Genomic DNA, 18,335 nt, shown 5'->3' on the forward strand with positions numbered 1-18,335 from the left:
ATATATTTTATTTTATTTTTTTCTTATAAAATAAAAGTGAGCTTTTTTTAAACAAAATATTGTGTTTTTTTCCATATACAACAACCTATCTGGATTCGATAAGAGAATCGATAAGGAATCGGTTCGATAAGAGGATTCGACAATGGGCTCGAACTCGATAATTTCTTATCAAACATCATCCCTAGCGTTCACAAACAGTGAAATATTTCTTATGTTCTTAAAACTCTTCACACTCTCTTAAATCAGCAGTAAGTGAGCCACAAACTGGCGAGGGAACACTGTAGTCCTGCAGCTTTTGGCTCACCTCTCCCCGAGTATTGGCTCCGCCCCCTGATTGACAAAGTCCAGGCCATACAAGTTGAGTCCGAGCAGGATCTTTGACCTCCACTCTGTCTTGGGTGCCAGCTGGAGGATGCAGTCTTTGACCCAGGACAGGGGGGCGTTTGGTCCCGGTCTGGGAACAAACACCCACAATGCATCACTTTGGCAGCAACATCTTACACTTTCTTCAAAATTAATTAATCACCTTTGTTTGTTTACTGCTATGCACTTGACTGGACCTAACAACTTGGATTTTGCATGTACACAATTTTTAAAAAAACTTGCTATACTTAACTATAAGAGGCAACATACATTAAAAACAAAGCAGTTATTTCTTAATGTTTAGCTACATTAAAGCGACAAAACAGACAACTCTCAGTATGTCGGGCAGTTGTAAACTTACTGCACTACAATAATAAAGCTTGTTAAGTGAATGCCTCTACAGCAGAGTCAAAAACTGAGCATTAACATGATTACGTTTTCTATTAAAATACATGTTACATCAGTGTTTCCCACACATTCATTTATTTGTGGCGGCCCGCCACGAAAGAATTACGTCCGCCACAAATAAAATAAAATAAACATTTGTTTTTTTTGGTCCTGTCCAGCTTCTCAGGCAAATCATATAGCTGATGTAGATGCCCATATAGGCTGTTCAGATTTATTTACAAAAGAGAAGTGTAGGATACTTGTCTTGCTGCCTTATTTGTATTTGACCACTACTGTTTTCTGTTTATTTGTTACTGACTATGGCAGGACACCTCTGCCTCTGTTTCACTTTATGTTGCTGGTAAATAATATGGTTGTAGTAGTAGGCTAAAGTTAAATTATTTAGTATGCACTAATTAAAGGGGCAGAGCTTTAAGAGACATTTTAGCTTTTATATTTTATAAGATATATTTTTTGTAAGAACCAAAATAAATATATTTCAGTGAATAACTTATTGTTCAAATCTGTATATAAATATGTACATAAAGTGTTGTAATTATAATGTAAAATGGATGGATGTATGGATGGATAGACGTTTAAACGAAAACTGTTATTATTAATTAGTAAATATACATTTTTTTAGCCTTTTTAGAGAAAATCAAGTCATTGTAGTAAATTATGCAAATTACTCGACGATGTCATGGTGACCACGCCCCTAGCCACGCCCCCACCGCCACAGGTATCTTGGCAGTTTATGGGAAACACTGTACATATACCGTATTTTTCGGAGTATAAGTCACACTGGCTGAAAATGCATAATAAAGAAAGAAAAAAACATATAAGTCGCATTTTTTTGGGGTAATTTATTTGATAAAACTAGAGATGTCCGATAATATCGGCAGGCCGATATTATCGGACATCTCTTAATGCCGATAAATGCATTAAAATGTAATATCGAAAATTATCTGTATTGTTTTTTTTTTATTATCGTATCGTTTTTTTTATTAAATCAACATAAAAAACACAAAATACACTTACAATTAGTGCACCAACCCAAAAAAACTCCCTCCCCCATTCACACTCATTCACACAAAAGGGTTGTTTCTTTCTGTTATTAATATTCTGCTTCCTACATTATATATCAATATATATCAATACAGTCTGCAAGGGATACAGTCCGTAAGCACGCATGATTGTGCTTGCTGCTGGTCTACTAATAGTACTAACCTTTAACAGTTAATTTTACTAATTTTCATTCATTACAAGTTTCTATGTAACTGTTTTTATATTGTTTTACTTTCTTTTTTATTTTAAGAAAATGTTTTTAATTTGTTTATCTTATTTTATTTATTTATTTTTTTTTAAAATAGCTCGGTTGGTAGAGCGGCCGTGCCAGCAACTTAAAGGCCTACTGAAACCCACTACTACCGACCACGCAGTCTGATAGTTTATATATCAATGATGAAATCTTAACATTATAACACATGCCAATACGGCCGGGTTAACTTATAAAGTGACATTTTAAATTTGCCGCTAAACTTCCGGTTCGAAACGCCTCTGAGGATGACGTATGCGTGTGACGTAGCCCGGCGAACACGGGTATGCCTTCCACATTGAAGCCGATACGAAAAAGCTCTGTTTTCATTTCATAATTCCACAGTATTCTGGACATCTGTGTTCGTGAATCTGTTTCAATCATGTTCATTGCATTATGGAGAAGGAAGCCGAGCAAGCAAAGAAGAAAGTTGTCGGTGCGAAATGGACGTATTTTTCTAACGTAGTCAGCCACAACAGTACACAGCCGGCGCTTCTTTGTTTACATTCCCGAAAGATGCAGTCAAGATGGAAGAACTCGGATAACAGAGACTCTAACCAGGAGGACTTTTGATTTGGATACACAGACGCCTGTAGAGAACTGGGACAACACAGACTCTTACCAGGATTACTTTGATTTGGATGACAAAGACGCAGACGTGCTACTGTGAGTATGCAGCTTTGGCTTTTTTTTGCGTATGTACGTAACTTTTTTAAAATATATAAGCTTTATGAACCTTGGGTTAGGTGAACGGTCTTTTGGGCTGAGTGATTGTGTGTGTTGATCATGTGTTTGAATTGTATTGGCGTGTTCTATGGAGCTAGGAGCTAGCAGAGGAGCTAGGAGCTAGCATAACACGTACCGTACCGTAAGTGCGCGTCACGTACGTAACTTTTTAAAAATATATAAGCTTTATGAACCTTGGGTTAGGTGAACGGTCTTTTGGGCTGAGTGATTGTGTGTGTTGATCAGGTGTTTGAATTGTATTGGCGTGTTCTATGGAGCTAGGAGCTAGCAGAGGAGCTAGGAGCTAGCATAACAAACACGCAGGTGTTTTTATGCAGGATTAATTTGTGGCATATTAAATATAAGCCTGGTTGTGTTGTGGCTAATAGAGTATATATATGTCTTGTGTTTATTTACTGTTGTAGTCATTCCCAGCTGAATATCAGGTCACCCCCGGCTCTCACAGCATCTTCCCTATCTGAATAGCTTCAACTCCCCACTAGTCCTTCACTTGCACTTTACTCATCCACAAATCTTTCATCCTCGCTCAAATTAATGGGGAAATTGTCGCTTTCTCGGTCCGAATCTCTCTCACTTCATGCGGCCATCATTGTAAACAATAGGGAACTTTGCGTATATGTTCAACTGACTACGTCACGCTACTTCCGGTAGGTGCAAGCCTTTTTTTTATCAGATACCAAAAGTTGCAATCTTTATCGTCGTTGTTCTATACTAAATCCTTTCAGCAAAAATATGGCAATATCGCGAAATGATCAAGTATGACACATAGAATAGATCTGCTATCCCCGTTTAAATAAAAAAAATTCATTTCAGTAGGCCTTTAAGGGTTGCAGGTTCGATCCCCACATCCGCCACCCTAGTTACTGCCGTTGTGTCCTTGGGCAAGACACTTTACCCATCTGCTCCCAGTGCCACCCACACTGCTTTAAATGTAACTTAGATATTGGGTTTCACTATGTAAAGCGCTTTGAGTCACTAGAGAAAAGCGCTATATAAATATAATTCACTTCACTTCACTTAAAAAGGACCTTATTTTCACCATACCTGGTTGTCCAAATTAGGCATAATAATGTGTTAATTCCACGACTGTATGTATCGGTATCGGTTGATATCGGTAATTAAGAGTTGGACGATATCGGATATCGGCAAGAAAGCCATTATCGGACATCCCTAGATAAAACCCAACACCAAGAATAGACATTTGAAAGGCAATTTAAGATAAATAAAGCATAGTGAACAACAGGCTGAATAAGTGTACGTTATATGAGGCATAAATAACCAACTGAGAACGTGCCTGGTATGTTAACGGAACATATTATGGTAAGAGTCATTCAAATAACTATAACATATAGAACATGCTATACGTTTACCAAACAATCTGTCACTCCTAATCGCTAAATCCCATGAAATCTTATACGTCTAGTCTCTTACGTGAATGAGCTAAATAATATTATTTGATATTTTAATCTAATGTGTTAATAATTTCACACATAAGTCGCTCCTGAGTATAAGTCGCACCCCCGGCCAAACTATGAAAAAAAACTGTGACTTATAGTCCGAAAAATAGGGCACACAGTATAATAACTGGAGGATGTCCACTGTGATGAAATGTTGTCATTTGTGACCGACCATGCATTTTTTTTATTACAGTAGTACCTCAACTTACGAGCTTAATTGTTTCTGTGACGGCGCTCAAAACCTTTGTATCCCAAATCAATGTCACTTTCACACTCACTCTCTTTCTCATGGTTGTAAAACAAAGTTATGTCTAACTCAAACCATAAGTTGATGCTCACCAGGTGTTTTGGGCAGATCTCACAGGGTTCACTGAAACATTTGCTATGTCGAATTATGTTGGGAATGCTTGTAAAAAGCATAATTGGCTGAGAGACTGCTTTTAACTCAACACTTAAGTTGAGGTACCACTGTATTAGCAGCATTTTATGAATGTATAGTGTGGGTGGAGAGGCGGGGCCGGCAGTCCGACAGCGAGGCAGGGCACACTGGAGCCCGCTCCAAGATGGCGGCGAGGAGGCGTGGACGGCGAACGAGCAGCGAGGCGGGGCGCGCCGGGTTCGACGCCGCGAACATCAGGTGCGGGAATCGCCCGGCTGGGCACAATTGAGTAATCCCCTCTCAGTGTGTAAAAGGGCGGGAGCCGAGAACGACGGGGCAGAAGGAAGAGAGCGCGGAAGAGAGCGAGAGGCAGACGCAGACGACGCGAAAGGCTGAAAAGTAGGGATGTTCCGATATTGTCCAACTCTTAATTACCGATACCGATATCAACCGATACCGATACATACAGTTGTGGAATTAACACATTATTATGCCTAATTTGGACAACCAGGTATGGTGAAGATAAGGTCCTTTTTAAAAAAAAATAATAAAATAAGATAAATAAATTAAAAACATTTTCTTGAATAAAAAAGAAAGTAAAACAATATAAAAACAGTTACATAGAAACTAGTAATGAATGAAAATTAGTCAAATTAACTGTTAAAGGTTAGTACTATTAGTGGACCAGCAGCACGCACAATCATGTGTGCTTACGGACTGTATCCCTTGCAGACTGTATTGATATATATTGATATATAATGTAGGAACCAGAATATTAATAACAGAAAGAAACAACCCTTTTGTGTGAATGAGTGTAAATGGGGGGAGGGAGGTTTTTTGGGTTGGTGCACTAATTGTAAGTGTATATTGTGTTTTTTATGTTGATTTAATAAAAAAAAACGATACGATAAAAAAAAACGATACCGATAATTTCTGATATTACATTTTAAAGCATTTATCGGCCGATAATATCAGCAGGCCGATATTATAAGACATCCCTTCTGTAAGGGGAACCAGGGAGCGAGCAGTGAAAGCGGCAGAGCTGAAAAGCGACCCGACAGGACTGAAGGTTCATTGACAAATAAACAAAGTCAAAACTCTGCTGGAAGTAATGTCTGTGCTTGGTGGTCCTCGGAACCCACGCGACGGCTTGAGACCGTCACAGTATGATAATTACAAATATGTAAAAAAAAAAACCTTTGGACAATTATGAGATGTGAACATAATCCATCCATCCATTTTCTACCGCTTGTCCCTTTTGGGGTCGCAGGGGGTGCTGTAGCCTATCTCAGCTGCATTCGGGCAGAAGGCGGGGTACACCCTGGACAAGTCGCCACCTCATCGCAGGGCCAAAACAGATAGAATTTGAACTTTTAGAATTTTAGAATAGATTTGAACATAATGTTAAAGTATCGATCCATTGTGGTGAAGAAGGAGCTGAGCCGGAAGGCAAAGCTCTCAATTTACCGGTCGATCTACGTTCCCATCCTCACCTATGGTCATGAGCTTTGGGTTATGACCGAAAGGACAAGATCACGGGTACAAGCGGCCCAAATGAGTTTCCTCCGCCGGGTGGCGGGGCTCTCCCTTAAAGATAGGGTGAGAAGCTCTGCCATCCGGGAAGGGCTCAAAGTAAAGCCGATGCTCCTCCACATCGAGAGGAGCCAGATGAGGTGGTTCGGGCATCTGGTCAGGATGTCACCCGAATGCCTCCCTAGGGAGGTGTTTAGGGCACGTCCGACCGGTAGGAGGCCACGGGGAAGACCCAGGACACGTTGGGAAGACTATGTCTCCCGGCTGGCCTGGGAACGCCTTGGGATCCCCCGGGAAGAGCTGGACGAAGTGGCTGGGGAGAGGGAAGTCTGGGCTTCCCTGCTTAGGCTGCTGCCCCCGCGACCCGACCTCGAATAAGCGGAAGAAGATGGATGGATAATGTTAAAGTTAAAGTACCAATGATTGTCACACACCTAGATTAACCTCTGCATATCACCCTCACCCCCTGGGAGGGGAGGGGAGCAGTGAGCAGCAGCGGTGGCCGCGCCCGGGAATCATTTTGGTGATTTAATCCCCAAATCCAACCCTTGATGCAGAGTGCCAAGCAGGGAGGTAATGGGTCCCATTTTTGTAGTCTTTGGTATGACTCGGCCGGGGTTTGAACTCACGACCTACCCATCTCAGGGCGTATGTAGGATGCCCGTGAGTGTGGCAGTGCAATAGTACAAGTGTAAACCAAGACGCTGGTTCGAGTCCCAGGCGGGACTACGGGGGTTACACATATTCAGATCCTATTTTTTTGTTTGTTAAAGTTAAGTTAAAGTTAAAAGGTTAAAGTACCAATGATTGTCACACACACACTAGGTGTGGGGAAATGTGTCCTCTGCATTTGACCCATCCCCTTGTTCACCCCCTGGGAGGTGAAGGGAGCAGTGGGCAGCAGCGGTGCCGTGCCCGGGAATCATTTTTGGTGATTTAACCCCCAATTCCAACCCTTGATGCTGAGTGCCAAGCAGGGAGGTAATGGGTCCCATTTTTATAGTCTTTGGTATGACTCGGCCGGGGTTTGAACTCACAACCTACCGATCTCAGGGCGGACACTCTAACCACTAGGCCACTGAGTAGGTTGGGCTTTTATATCCTTTTAGAGCAGTGGTTCTTAACCTGGGTTCGATGGAACCCTAGGGGTTCGGTGAGTCGGGCTCAGGGGTTCGGCGAACGTCAAGACACACCCGACTCATCGTGTAAATACAAACTTCTCCCTATCGGCGTATTACGGATACGGCAACAGCAGAAGTCAGACTGATTTGCAGGTGTGTAATTTGTTGTGAGTTTATGCACTGTGTTGGTTTTGTTGTTTGAACAAGGTGATGTTCATGCATGCTTCATTTTGTGCACCAGTAAAAAACCATGGTAACACTTTAGTATGGGGAACATATTCACCATTAATTAGTTATTTGTTAACATGCAAATTAGTAACATATTGGCCCTTAACTAGTCATTATTAAGTACTTATTAATGCCTTATTCGGCCTGGCCTTATTATAACCCTAACCCTCTAACCCTGACCTTAACCAACTAACTCTAAATTAAGTCTTTATTACTTAGAATATGTTCCCCTAGTGTCCAAATAACTCCAAATTTAGTCTTTGTTACTTAGAATATGTTCCCCTAGTGTCCAAACAACTCCAAATTAAGTCTTTGTTACTTAGAATATGTTCCCCTAGTGTCCAAATAACTCCAAATTAAGTCTTTGTTACTTAGAATATGTTCCCCTAGTGTCCAAATAACTCCAAATTAAGTCTTTGTTACTTAGAATATGTTCCCCTAGTGTCCAAATAACTCCAAATTGAGTCTTTGTTACTTAGAATATGTTCCCCTAGTGTCCAAATAACTCCAAATTGAGTCTTTGTTACTTAGAATATGTTCCCCTAGTGTCCAAATAACTCCAAATTAAGTCTTTGTTACTTAGAATATGTTCCCCTAGTGTCCAAATAACTCCAAATTTAGTCTTTGTTACTTAGAATATGTTCTCCTAGTGTCCAAATAACTCCAAATTAAGTCTTTGTTACTTAGAATATGTTCCCCTACTGTCCAAATAACTCCAAATTAAGTCTTTGTTACTTAGAATATGTTCCCCTAGTGTCCAAATAACTCCAAATTTAGTCTTTGTTACTTAAAATATGTTCCCCTAGTGTCCAAATAACTCTAAATTAAATATTTGTTACTTAGAATATGTTCCCCTAGTGTCCAAATAACTCCAAATTAAGTCTTTGTTACTTAGAATATGTTCCCCTAGTGTCCAAATAACTCCAAATTTAGTCTTTGTTACTTAAAATATGTTCCCCTAGTGTCCAAATAACTCTAAATTAAATATTTGTTACTTAGAATATGTTCCCCTAATGTCCAAAAAACTCTAAATTAAGTGTTTGTTACTTAGAATATGTTCCCCTAATGTCCAAAAAACTCTAAATAAAGTATTTGTTACTTAGAATATGTTCCCCATACTAAAGTGTTATCAAAAACATATAACTTTGTCTTAAATTTGAAAAAAAAAATTTTTTTTTAATTTTTCACTAAAGAAGGTTTGGGTGAATGCGCATATGAAACTGGTGGGGTTATCTCCAACAAGGTCAAGAACCACTGCTTTAGAAGAATGCCAGATGATGTGAAAAATGTTGTACATTTCACCATGCCTTGTGTTTGTATTCTTACCTGGCACCGTTTGAGTAGTCGTAGGTCATGAGACTAAAGCCATCTACTGCAGGAGCAAGCTGCTCAAAGTCCTCCCTTCCAAACATGCCAGACTGCCCCGTGCTGATCCAGACATTAAAGAGTTAAGGACATATATTGACTTTCCTGCTGGTGCTCCAACTCCCTCCTTACTCACCTTGTCACAGCAGGGGGGATGACGAGGATGCAGTCAAAGTTTTTGCCCTTCAACGTTTCACAGATGTGTTTTACCAAATGGACCAATTCCCTGTGAGACACACGGCACTCATGCGGAACTCACAATAAAACACAAATATTACTCCGTGACTTACTTTCTTTTGTTGCCCGCCAGCTGGCTCCACAGCTCCAGTGTGAAGCCATCAAATCCTTCAGTCTGCAAAATAAGTTAAAATCAATCAATCAATGTTTATTTATATAGCCCTAAATCACAAGTGTCTCAAAGGGCTGCACAAGCCACAATGACATCCGCGGTACAGAGCCCACATCAGGGCAAAGAAAAACTCACAACCCCAATGGGACGTCGATGTGAATGACTATGAGAAACCTTGGAGAGGACCGCAATGGACGTTGAGTGGGTCTAACATAATATTGTGAAAGTCCAGTCCATACTGGATCTAACATAATAGTGTGAGTCCAGTCCATAGTGGATCTAACATAATATTGAGAGTCCAGTCCATAGTAGATCTAACATAATAGTGAGAGTCCAGTCCATACTGGATCTAACATAATAGTGTGAGTCCAGTCCATAGTGGATCTAACATAATATTGAGAGTCCAGTCCATAGTAGATCTAACATAATAGTGAGAGTCCAGTTCATAGTGGATCTAACATAATATTGAGAGTCCAGTCCATAGTAGATCTAACATAATAGTGAGAGTCCAGTTCATAGTGGATCTAACATAATAGTGAAAGTCCAGTCCATAGTGGATCTAACATAATAGTGAGAGTCCAGTCCATAATGGATCTAACATAATAGTGAGAGTCCAGTCCATAGTGGATCTAACATAATATTGTGAGAGTCCAGTCCATAGTAGATCTAACATAATAGTGAGAGTCCAGTCCATAGTGGATCTAACATAATATTGTGAGAGTCCAGTCCATAGTGGATCTAACATAATATTGTGAGAGTCCAGTCCATAGTGGATCTAACATAATATTGTGAGAGTCCAGTCCATAGTGGATCTAACATAATAGTGAGAGTCCAGTCTATAGTGGATCTAACATAATATTGTGAGAGTCCAGTCCATAGTGGATCTAACATAATAGTGAGAGTCCAGTCCATAGTGGATCTAACATAATAGTGTGAGAGTCCAGTCCATAGTGGATCTAGCATAATAGTGAGAGTATAGTCCATAGTGGATCTAACATAATAGTGTGAGAGTGCAGTCCATAGTGGATCTAACATAATAGTGAGAGTCCAGTCCATAGTGGATCTAACATAATAGTGAGAGTCCAGTCCATAGTGGATCTAACATAATAGTGAGAGTCCAGTCCATAGTGGATCTAACATAATATTGAGAGTCCAGTCCATAGTGGATCTAACATAATATTGTGAAAGTCCAGTCCATAGTGGATCTAACATAATAGTGAGAGTTCAGTCCATAGTGGATCTAACATAATATTGAGAGTCAAGTCCATAGTAGATCTAACATAATAGTGAGAGTCCAGTTCATAGTGGATCTAACATAATAGTGAAAGTCCAGTCCATAGTGGATCTAACATAATAGTGAGAGTCCAGCCCATAGTGGATCTAACACAATAGTGAAAGTCCAGTCCATAGTGGATCTAACATAATAGTGAGAGTCCAGTCCATAGTGGATCTAACATAATATTGTGAGAGTCCAGTCCATAGTGGATCTAACATAATAGTGAGAGTCCAGTCCATAGAGGATCTAACATAATAGTGAGAGTCCAGTCCATAGTGGATCTAACATAATATTGTGAGAGTCCAGTCCATAGTGGATCTAACATAATAGTGAGAGTCCAGTCCATAGTAGATCTAACATAATAGTGAGAGTCCAGTCCATAGTAGATCTAACATAATAGTGAGAGTCCAGTCCATAGTGGATCTAACATAATATTGTGAGAGTCCAGTCCATAGTGGATCTAACATAATATTGTGAGAGTCCAGTCCATAGTGGATCTAACATAATATTGTGAGAGTCCAGTCCATAGTGGATCTAACATAATAGTGAGAGTCCAGTCCATAGTGGATCTAACATAATATTGTGAGAGTCCAGTCCATAGTGGATCTAACATAATAGTGAGAGTCCAGTCCATAGTGGATCTAACATAATAGTGAGAGTCCAGTCCATAGTGGATCTAACATAATAGTGAGAGTCCAGTTCATAGTGGATCTAACATAATAGTGAGAGTCCAGTTCATAGTGGATCTAACATGATAGTGAGAGTCCAGTCCATAGTGGATCTAACATAATAGTGAGAGTCCAGTCCATAGTGAATCTAACATAATAGTGAGAGTCCAGTCCATAGAGGATCTAACATAATAGTGAGAGTCCAGTCCATAGTGGGGCCAGCAGGAGACCATCCCGAGTGGAAACGGGTCAGCAGCGCAGAGATGTCCCCAACCGACGCACAGGCGAGCGGTCCACCCCGTGTCCCGACTCTGGACAGCCAGCACTTCATCCATGGCCACCGGACCTGTGTCCCCCTCCTTCACAAGGGAGAGGGGGGCAGAGAAGAAAAGAAACGGCAGATCAACTGGTCTAAAAGGGGGGTCTATTTAAAGCAGTGGTTCTTAACCTTGTTGGAGGTACCAAACCCCACCAGTTTCATATGCGCATTCACCGAACCCCTCTTTAGTGAAAAATATTTTTTATTTTTTATCAAATTCAAGACAAAGGTATTTTTCGGACTATAAGTCGCAGTTTTTTTCATAGTTTGACCGGGGGTGCGACCTATACCCAGGAGCGACTTATGTGTGAAATTATTAACACATTAGCGTAAAATATCAAATAATATTATTTAGCTCATTCACGTAAGAGACTAGACGTATAAGATTTCATGGGATTTAGCGATTAGGAGTGACAGATTGTTTGGTAAACGTATAGCATGTTCTATATGTTATAGTTATTTGAATGACTCTTACCATAATATGTTACGTTAACATACCAGGCACGTTCTCAGTTGGTTATTTATGCCTCATATAACGTACACTTATTCAGCCTGTTGTTCACTATTCTTTATTTATTTTAAATTGCCTTTCAAATGTCTATTCTTGGTGCGACTTATATATGATTTTTTCCTTCTTTATTATGCATTTTCGGCCGGTGCGACTTATACTCCGGAGCGACTTATAGTCCGAAAAATACGGTAATATGATCAAACCTTCTTGTTCTTAAATACACTAAAGGATATGAAAAAGTCATCCCCAGTCAGTCCACTTTACCTTTGCAACCTGCACTAGTTCACTTCCCAGCTCCTCGATCTCATCTTCACTGGCCAGCACGCTCATGTAGTCCTGGTACGACCAGCCGTCAAACAGCAACCTCGGCACTGGCGACAAACAACATGGAGTCTTTATCAGGACAAGAACTACCGAGTCACATGATTACATCAACTCACCCAATCTGACCTTTTTGTTGGACTTGCGGACAGCTTTGACCCAGCCTGGAAAGACACACGCACATCGTCAGCCTCATTTGAATATCTTACAGACCTCTTGAGCTAATGAAAGGAAAGAATAAAAGTATAACGAGTAGCTGGGAATGTTGGTGGAAAATGGGCCGATCCTCCAGCTTACAAGACTCCTAAATAAGAAAAAACTAGGGTTGTATGGTATACCGGTACTAGTATAGTATCGCGGTACTAATTAATCAAAAACAAAGTGAAGAAGTGAATTATATTTATATAGCGCTTTTCTCTAGTGAATTAAAGCACTTTACATAGTGAAACCCAATATCTAAGTTACATTTAAACCAGTGTGGGTGGCACAGGGAGCAGGTGGGTAAAAGTGTCTTGCCCAAGGACACAACGGCAGTGACTAGGATGGCGGAAGTGGGAATCGAACCTGGATCCCTCAAGTTGCTGGCACGGCCACTCTACCAACAGAGCCATGCTGCTTCACAGTACTATACTCTGTTTGAAAAGTACAGATCCCCAAAGGGCATGACGGCACGTCGTCACATCATGACATTGCTGGTTTACGAGCAGACGAGCATGTTCGGCAGCGCACAATCACGGAGTACTTACAAGCAGACACAGTGTGTAGACAGAAAAGGGAGAACGGACGCATTTTGGCCTAAAACAACTATAAAGGTGAAGTTATAACACTGAAAGAAGTGCTTTAAGACATGGCTAGCTAGCTAGCAGCGAACATCAATCCGCAGTCGGCAGTGTTGTAGATACTTCTAAATCACTAATCCTCGTCTCCATGGCGACAAATAAAGTAAGTTTCTTACATGTATCATTTTTACTGCAGGACGAGGAATAGCTAAACATGCTTCACTACACACCGTAGGAGGATACGACAGCTCTCCGCCGTCACCGCTAACAAAAGCTAGCGCGCCTAAATGTAAACAAATACCATGGGTGGATCTACACCTGACATCCACTGTAATGATACCAAGTACAGTAGCGTATCTAGTCGATACTACTATGATTACATCTATATTTTTTATCGTCACAAAATCTTGTTTCCTTATTATTAAATTCTAATGTTTATAAACTCAGTAAATATGTCCCTGGACACATGAGGACTTTGAATATGACCAATGTATGATCCTACTTGGTATCGGATCGATACCTAAATCTGTGGTATCATCCAAAACTAATGTAAAGTATCAAACAACAGAAGAATAAGTGATTATTACATTAGAACAGAAGTGTAGATAGTAGGGGTGTAACGGTACGTGTATTTGTATTGAACCGTTTCGGTACGGGGGTTCCGGTTCGGTTCGGAGGTGTACCGAACGAGATTCGACACGGACATATTAAGTAGTGTACCGCACGTTGTGTAAAAAACGCACACCGAGGCACAACACACGGCATGCTAGCAGCTAACGGGCTAACATAGACTGACCATACGTCCTCTTTTCACCGGACATGTCCTCTTTTGCGGGGCTGTCAGTTCTTAAATGCCTCAAATGTCCGGCATTTTGAGTTAGGGTTGTGTGTATTTTCAATGTACGTTCAGGGTTAAGAAGGGGTTAAAAAAATGTAAAAAATTGTGTGTGCAGCATTGGTGAGGGAGGGGCAGAGACAGAGAGAGAGAGAGAGAGAGAGTTATGATGAACGTGCATGCGTCGCCAGGCTCTGCTTTTTATCCATAGATTTATCACATTTAATTTTTTATTATCTATAGCAGGGGTGTCAAAAGTGTGCCCCGGAGACCATTTGCGGCCCACAGCTAATATTTTAAAGGGCCACGGCACATTCTTAAAATACTATTAAAATAAACAAAAACATAACAAAAGTGAAATAAAAAAGCTTAAAGGTTAAATGTAATTTAGAAAAAGTTGCAATGTTGACTAATAAAACAAAGCTGTTTTTTTTTTCTTTCAAACTGTCATTGCTCAAAACATAATATTGAATCAAAATCAATGTTATTATGAATTATTGACCTATCCAAGGTTCCGATTACCGTATTTTCCGCACTATAAGGCGCACCTAGAAACCTCCAATTTTCTCAAAAGCTGACAGTGCGCCTTATAATCCGGTGCACCTTATACACTACCGTTCAAAAGTTTGGGGTCACCCAAACAATTTTGTGGAATAGCCTTCATTTCTAAGAACAAGAATAGACTGTCGAGTTTCAGATGAAAGTTTGCTTTTTCTGGCCATTTTGAGCATTTAATTGACCCCACAAATGTGATGCTCCAGAAACTCAATCTGCTCAAAGGAAGGTCAGTTTTGTAGCTTCTGTAACGAGCTAAACTGTTTTCAGATGTGTGAACATGATTGCACAAGGGTTTTCTACTCATCAATTAGCCTTCTGAGCCAATGAGCAAACACATTGTACCATTAGAACACTGGAGTTGCTGGAAATGGGCCTCTATACACCTATGTAGATATTGCACCAAAAACCAGATATTTGCAGCTAGAATAGTCATTTACCACATTAGCAATGTATAGAGTGTATTTCTTTAAAGTTAAGACTAGTTTAAAGTTATCTTCATTGAAAAGTACAGTGCTTTTCCTTCAAAAATAAGGACATTTCAATGTGACCCCAAACTTTTGAACGGTAGTGTATATTGACCAATATTGAGCCACAACAGGTCTCGCAACTACGAGACCTTCTTCTACTAAGCGCTTCTTCTTCTACGGGGTAAAATGAAGTCGGCGGCTGCTTACCGTAGAAGAAGTGCGCGGTGCATGCTGGGATATATATAACTGCCCGAGGCGTGCCGTTTTATTTCCATTTGTGTGTTTATGTAAAGACCCCAAAATGGCTCCTATTAAGAGACACGCTTACGACGCAGAGTGTGGTCCGAGCTTTCAGGAAGGCAGGAATTGTCACTGAACTGCTAGACAACAGCAGCGACACTGACTCCATTAATGACGACTTCGACGAGACGGAGCCGGGCATGTTGGATGCCGTATTCGCTCAACTGTTTAATTCGGACACTGAAGAAGAAGAATTCCAGGGATTCGTGGATGAGGAATAACTTCATAAAGTGAGCTTTACATGTTTATTTTGTGTGTTGTGTTGTGTGACATTAACATTTGAGCAAGGTTGAGTTATTGATATATTGTTATTGCTCTGCACTATTTGGAGTGTTACTATATTGGATTGCACTAACGTTTGATTTACCATAACAGTATCACTGTTTTTTACCTGTTTATTGAATCGGGGAAAAGTTCCCCTCCACTATGTGATATAAATGTTGCACTACATGTTATACCTTGCTGTTGTTAAAAGATAAACAAAACACCACGTCACTGACTTTACCTCGGGGAAAATAATAAAACAGCTGTTTAATTCATTTTGGGAGTGAACGGAGTTGTCAGAACGCTGGTGTAATCTATTAATAAAGTTTGACTGACCTATCTGACTGTTTTGTTGACATACCCTTTAGCGCAGCTCCATCTAATGGATGCATAACGTAACCCCAGCCTCTACTGTAGCGTCTATTCTATGCGCCTTATAATGTGGTGCGCCTTATATATGAACAAAGTTTTTAAATAGGACATTCATTGAAGGAGTGCCTTATATATGAACAACGTTTTGAAATAGGCCATTCATTGAAGGTGCGCCTTATATATGAACAAAGTTTTTAAATAGGCCATTCATTGAAGGTGCGCCTTATATATGAACAAAGTTTGAAATAGGCCATTAATTGAAGGTGCGCCTTATAATCCGGTGCGCCTTATAGTGTGGAAAATACGGTACTTCACATCAAATATTCCACTGAGAAAAATATTTTTGGTGGAAGATTTTGCAAATTTGGTAAATGAATAACCAAAAAGTTTATATTTTGTTTTGTTACTGTACCAAAAATTAACCGAACCGTGACCTCTAAACCGAGGTACGTACCGAATTGAAATTTTTGTGTACCGTTACACCCCTAATAGATAGAACACGTTGACACTGAAAATAAGCAGATATTAACAGTAAATGAACATGTGGAATAATAATCAATTTTTACAGCTTGTCCTTTATAATTTTCACAAAGTAAGAGAATGGAAAATGACACAATATGTTACTGCATATGTCAGCAGACTAATTAGGAGCCTTTGTTTGTTTACTTACTAATAAAAGACAAGTTGTCTAGTATGTTCACTATTTTATTTAAGGACAAACTTGCAATAAGAAACATATGTTTAATGTACCGTAAATTGTTTTGTTAAAATAAAGCTAATAATTACTTTTTTTCGTGGTCCCCTTTATTTAGAAAAGTATCGAAAAGTATCAAAATACATTTTGGTACCGGTACCAAAATATTGGTATCGGGACAGGCCTAGAAGAAACATTCTATTAGGTGAGGACACAAGTGGTCTACCTGGATCGTGGTCGTGGAGCCCCGTCACCTCAAAGGTCTCCTGTCCTCGGCGGCGGAGTTGAAGCCACACTGGAGACACAGACGTCAGCTTGGGCCCAAACAGCTTGGTGATGTCATAACCGTGAGAGTTCCACTGGTGGAATAGATTACCAAAACAAAAAAGAAAAGTTGGCAGTACTATTCACAACATCCAAATTAAAATGTGTTATTTTGATGTTTAAAATAGATGAAATATAATGTGTATCAAATGTACATTTGAGGTAAAAAAAATAGTGGTCTGGGGGCTGGGGGTGCCTGGGCGGGGGTTGGGGTGCGGGTGGAGCTGTTGGGGGTGGCCGCCTTGGGTTGGGTGGGGGGCTGCCCCTCTCGTGGGTGGTTGGGCGGGGGGTTGCGCCCGTGGGGCCGGGGCCTTGCCGCTGTCGGGCGGGGGTCGGCTCGTGCCCCTCTGGCTTCGGGTGTCCGTGGGCTTCCTCCTGCCCCTGGGGCGCGGGGCGGGGTCTGCCCGGGGTCGCCCTACGCTGCGGCTGTGCGGGCCCGCCTGGTGCCAGGTTGGGGGGCTGCTTTCCTCCCTTGTTGGGGCCCCGGCGGTGCTGCCCGACTGCCCTGCGGGGGTCTCCCTCCTGTGTTTTACTCCGCCCTTATTTATTTATTAATTTTATTTATATATATACTTATATATATATTTTTTTAAATTATCTATTTAATAAATTGTATTTATTCTGTTAAATTATATATATGTATATATAGGTGCGTGTGTGTGTGTGTGTGTGTGTGTGTGTGTGTGTGTGTGTGTGTGTGTGTGTGTGTGTGTGTGTGTGTGTGTGTGTGTGTGTGTGTATGTATGGTGGAATCTGTGTGTATGTATGTAGGTACATGTGTGTGTGTCGCTGCCCCGGTGTGCATTGCTGATCGCGGCACCAGGCCTGCAGAGATGCCATGGCATGCCGGCTGTGGGTGCGGGGCTGGGCCCTTATGGCTTTTTGCCGGATGGGGTGCCTGGTGGGTGGTGGGCGGGGGGGCCTGGACGTGCGGGTATGGCGCATTGGTGCCGCTGGACACTGTTGGCAACCAGGCCTCATGTTTACTTTTATTTTATTTTATTTAAAGGGTTTATTTTATTTTATTTATTATTATTATTATTATTTTTATTTTAATTTTAATTTTTTATATTTTTTGTTTTTGTTTTTGTTTTGTTTTGGTGTATGTATGTGTGTGTATATGTGTGCATATGTATATGTATGTAAGTGTATATATATGTGTGTGTGTGTGTGTGTATGTGTATATGCATGCATGTGTGTATGTGTATGTATGTGTATATACATATATGTATGTATATGTGTATGTGTGTCTGTATGTGTAGGTGTGTGTATGGGTGTGGATGTCCGGTGGATCGATTGGCCTGTATGTGGATGAGTTGGGGTAGGTGGGTTTGCGGCCTCTGTGGTAGCTGGGGGTGTGCGTTGTTGTGGTTTACGGGGTAGGTCGCTTTTTTTTTTGTTTC

General features: G+C 40.7%; 1 protein-coding gene across 1 annotated transcript in view; it reads right to left on the bottom strand.

Moving 5' to 3' along the window:
- Positions 1 to 18,335, bottom strand: part of chid1 (chitinase domain containing 1) — a 30,460-nt gene that overhangs the window by 2,286 nt on the left and 9,839 nt on the right. Inside the window, 7 exon segments of the mRNA XM_062061086.1 lie at positions 305 to 454; positions 8,857 to 8,958; positions 9,032 to 9,121; positions 9,186 to 9,247; positions 12,283 to 12,389; positions 12,459 to 12,503; positions 16,835 to 16,967. Coding sequence (XP_061917070.1) covers positions 305 to 454; positions 8,857 to 8,958; positions 9,032 to 9,121; positions 9,186 to 9,247; positions 12,283 to 12,389; positions 12,459 to 12,503; positions 16,835 to 16,967 — 689 coding nt within the window.

Source organism: Entelurus aequoreus, linkage group LG10 (genome assembly GCF_033978785.1).
Source record: "Entelurus aequoreus isolate RoL-2023_Sb linkage group LG10, RoL_Eaeq_v1.1, whole genome shotgun sequence".
NCBI classification, from domain to species: domain Eukaryota; kingdom Metazoa; phylum Chordata; class Actinopteri; order Syngnathiformes; family Syngnathidae; genus Entelurus; species Entelurus aequoreus.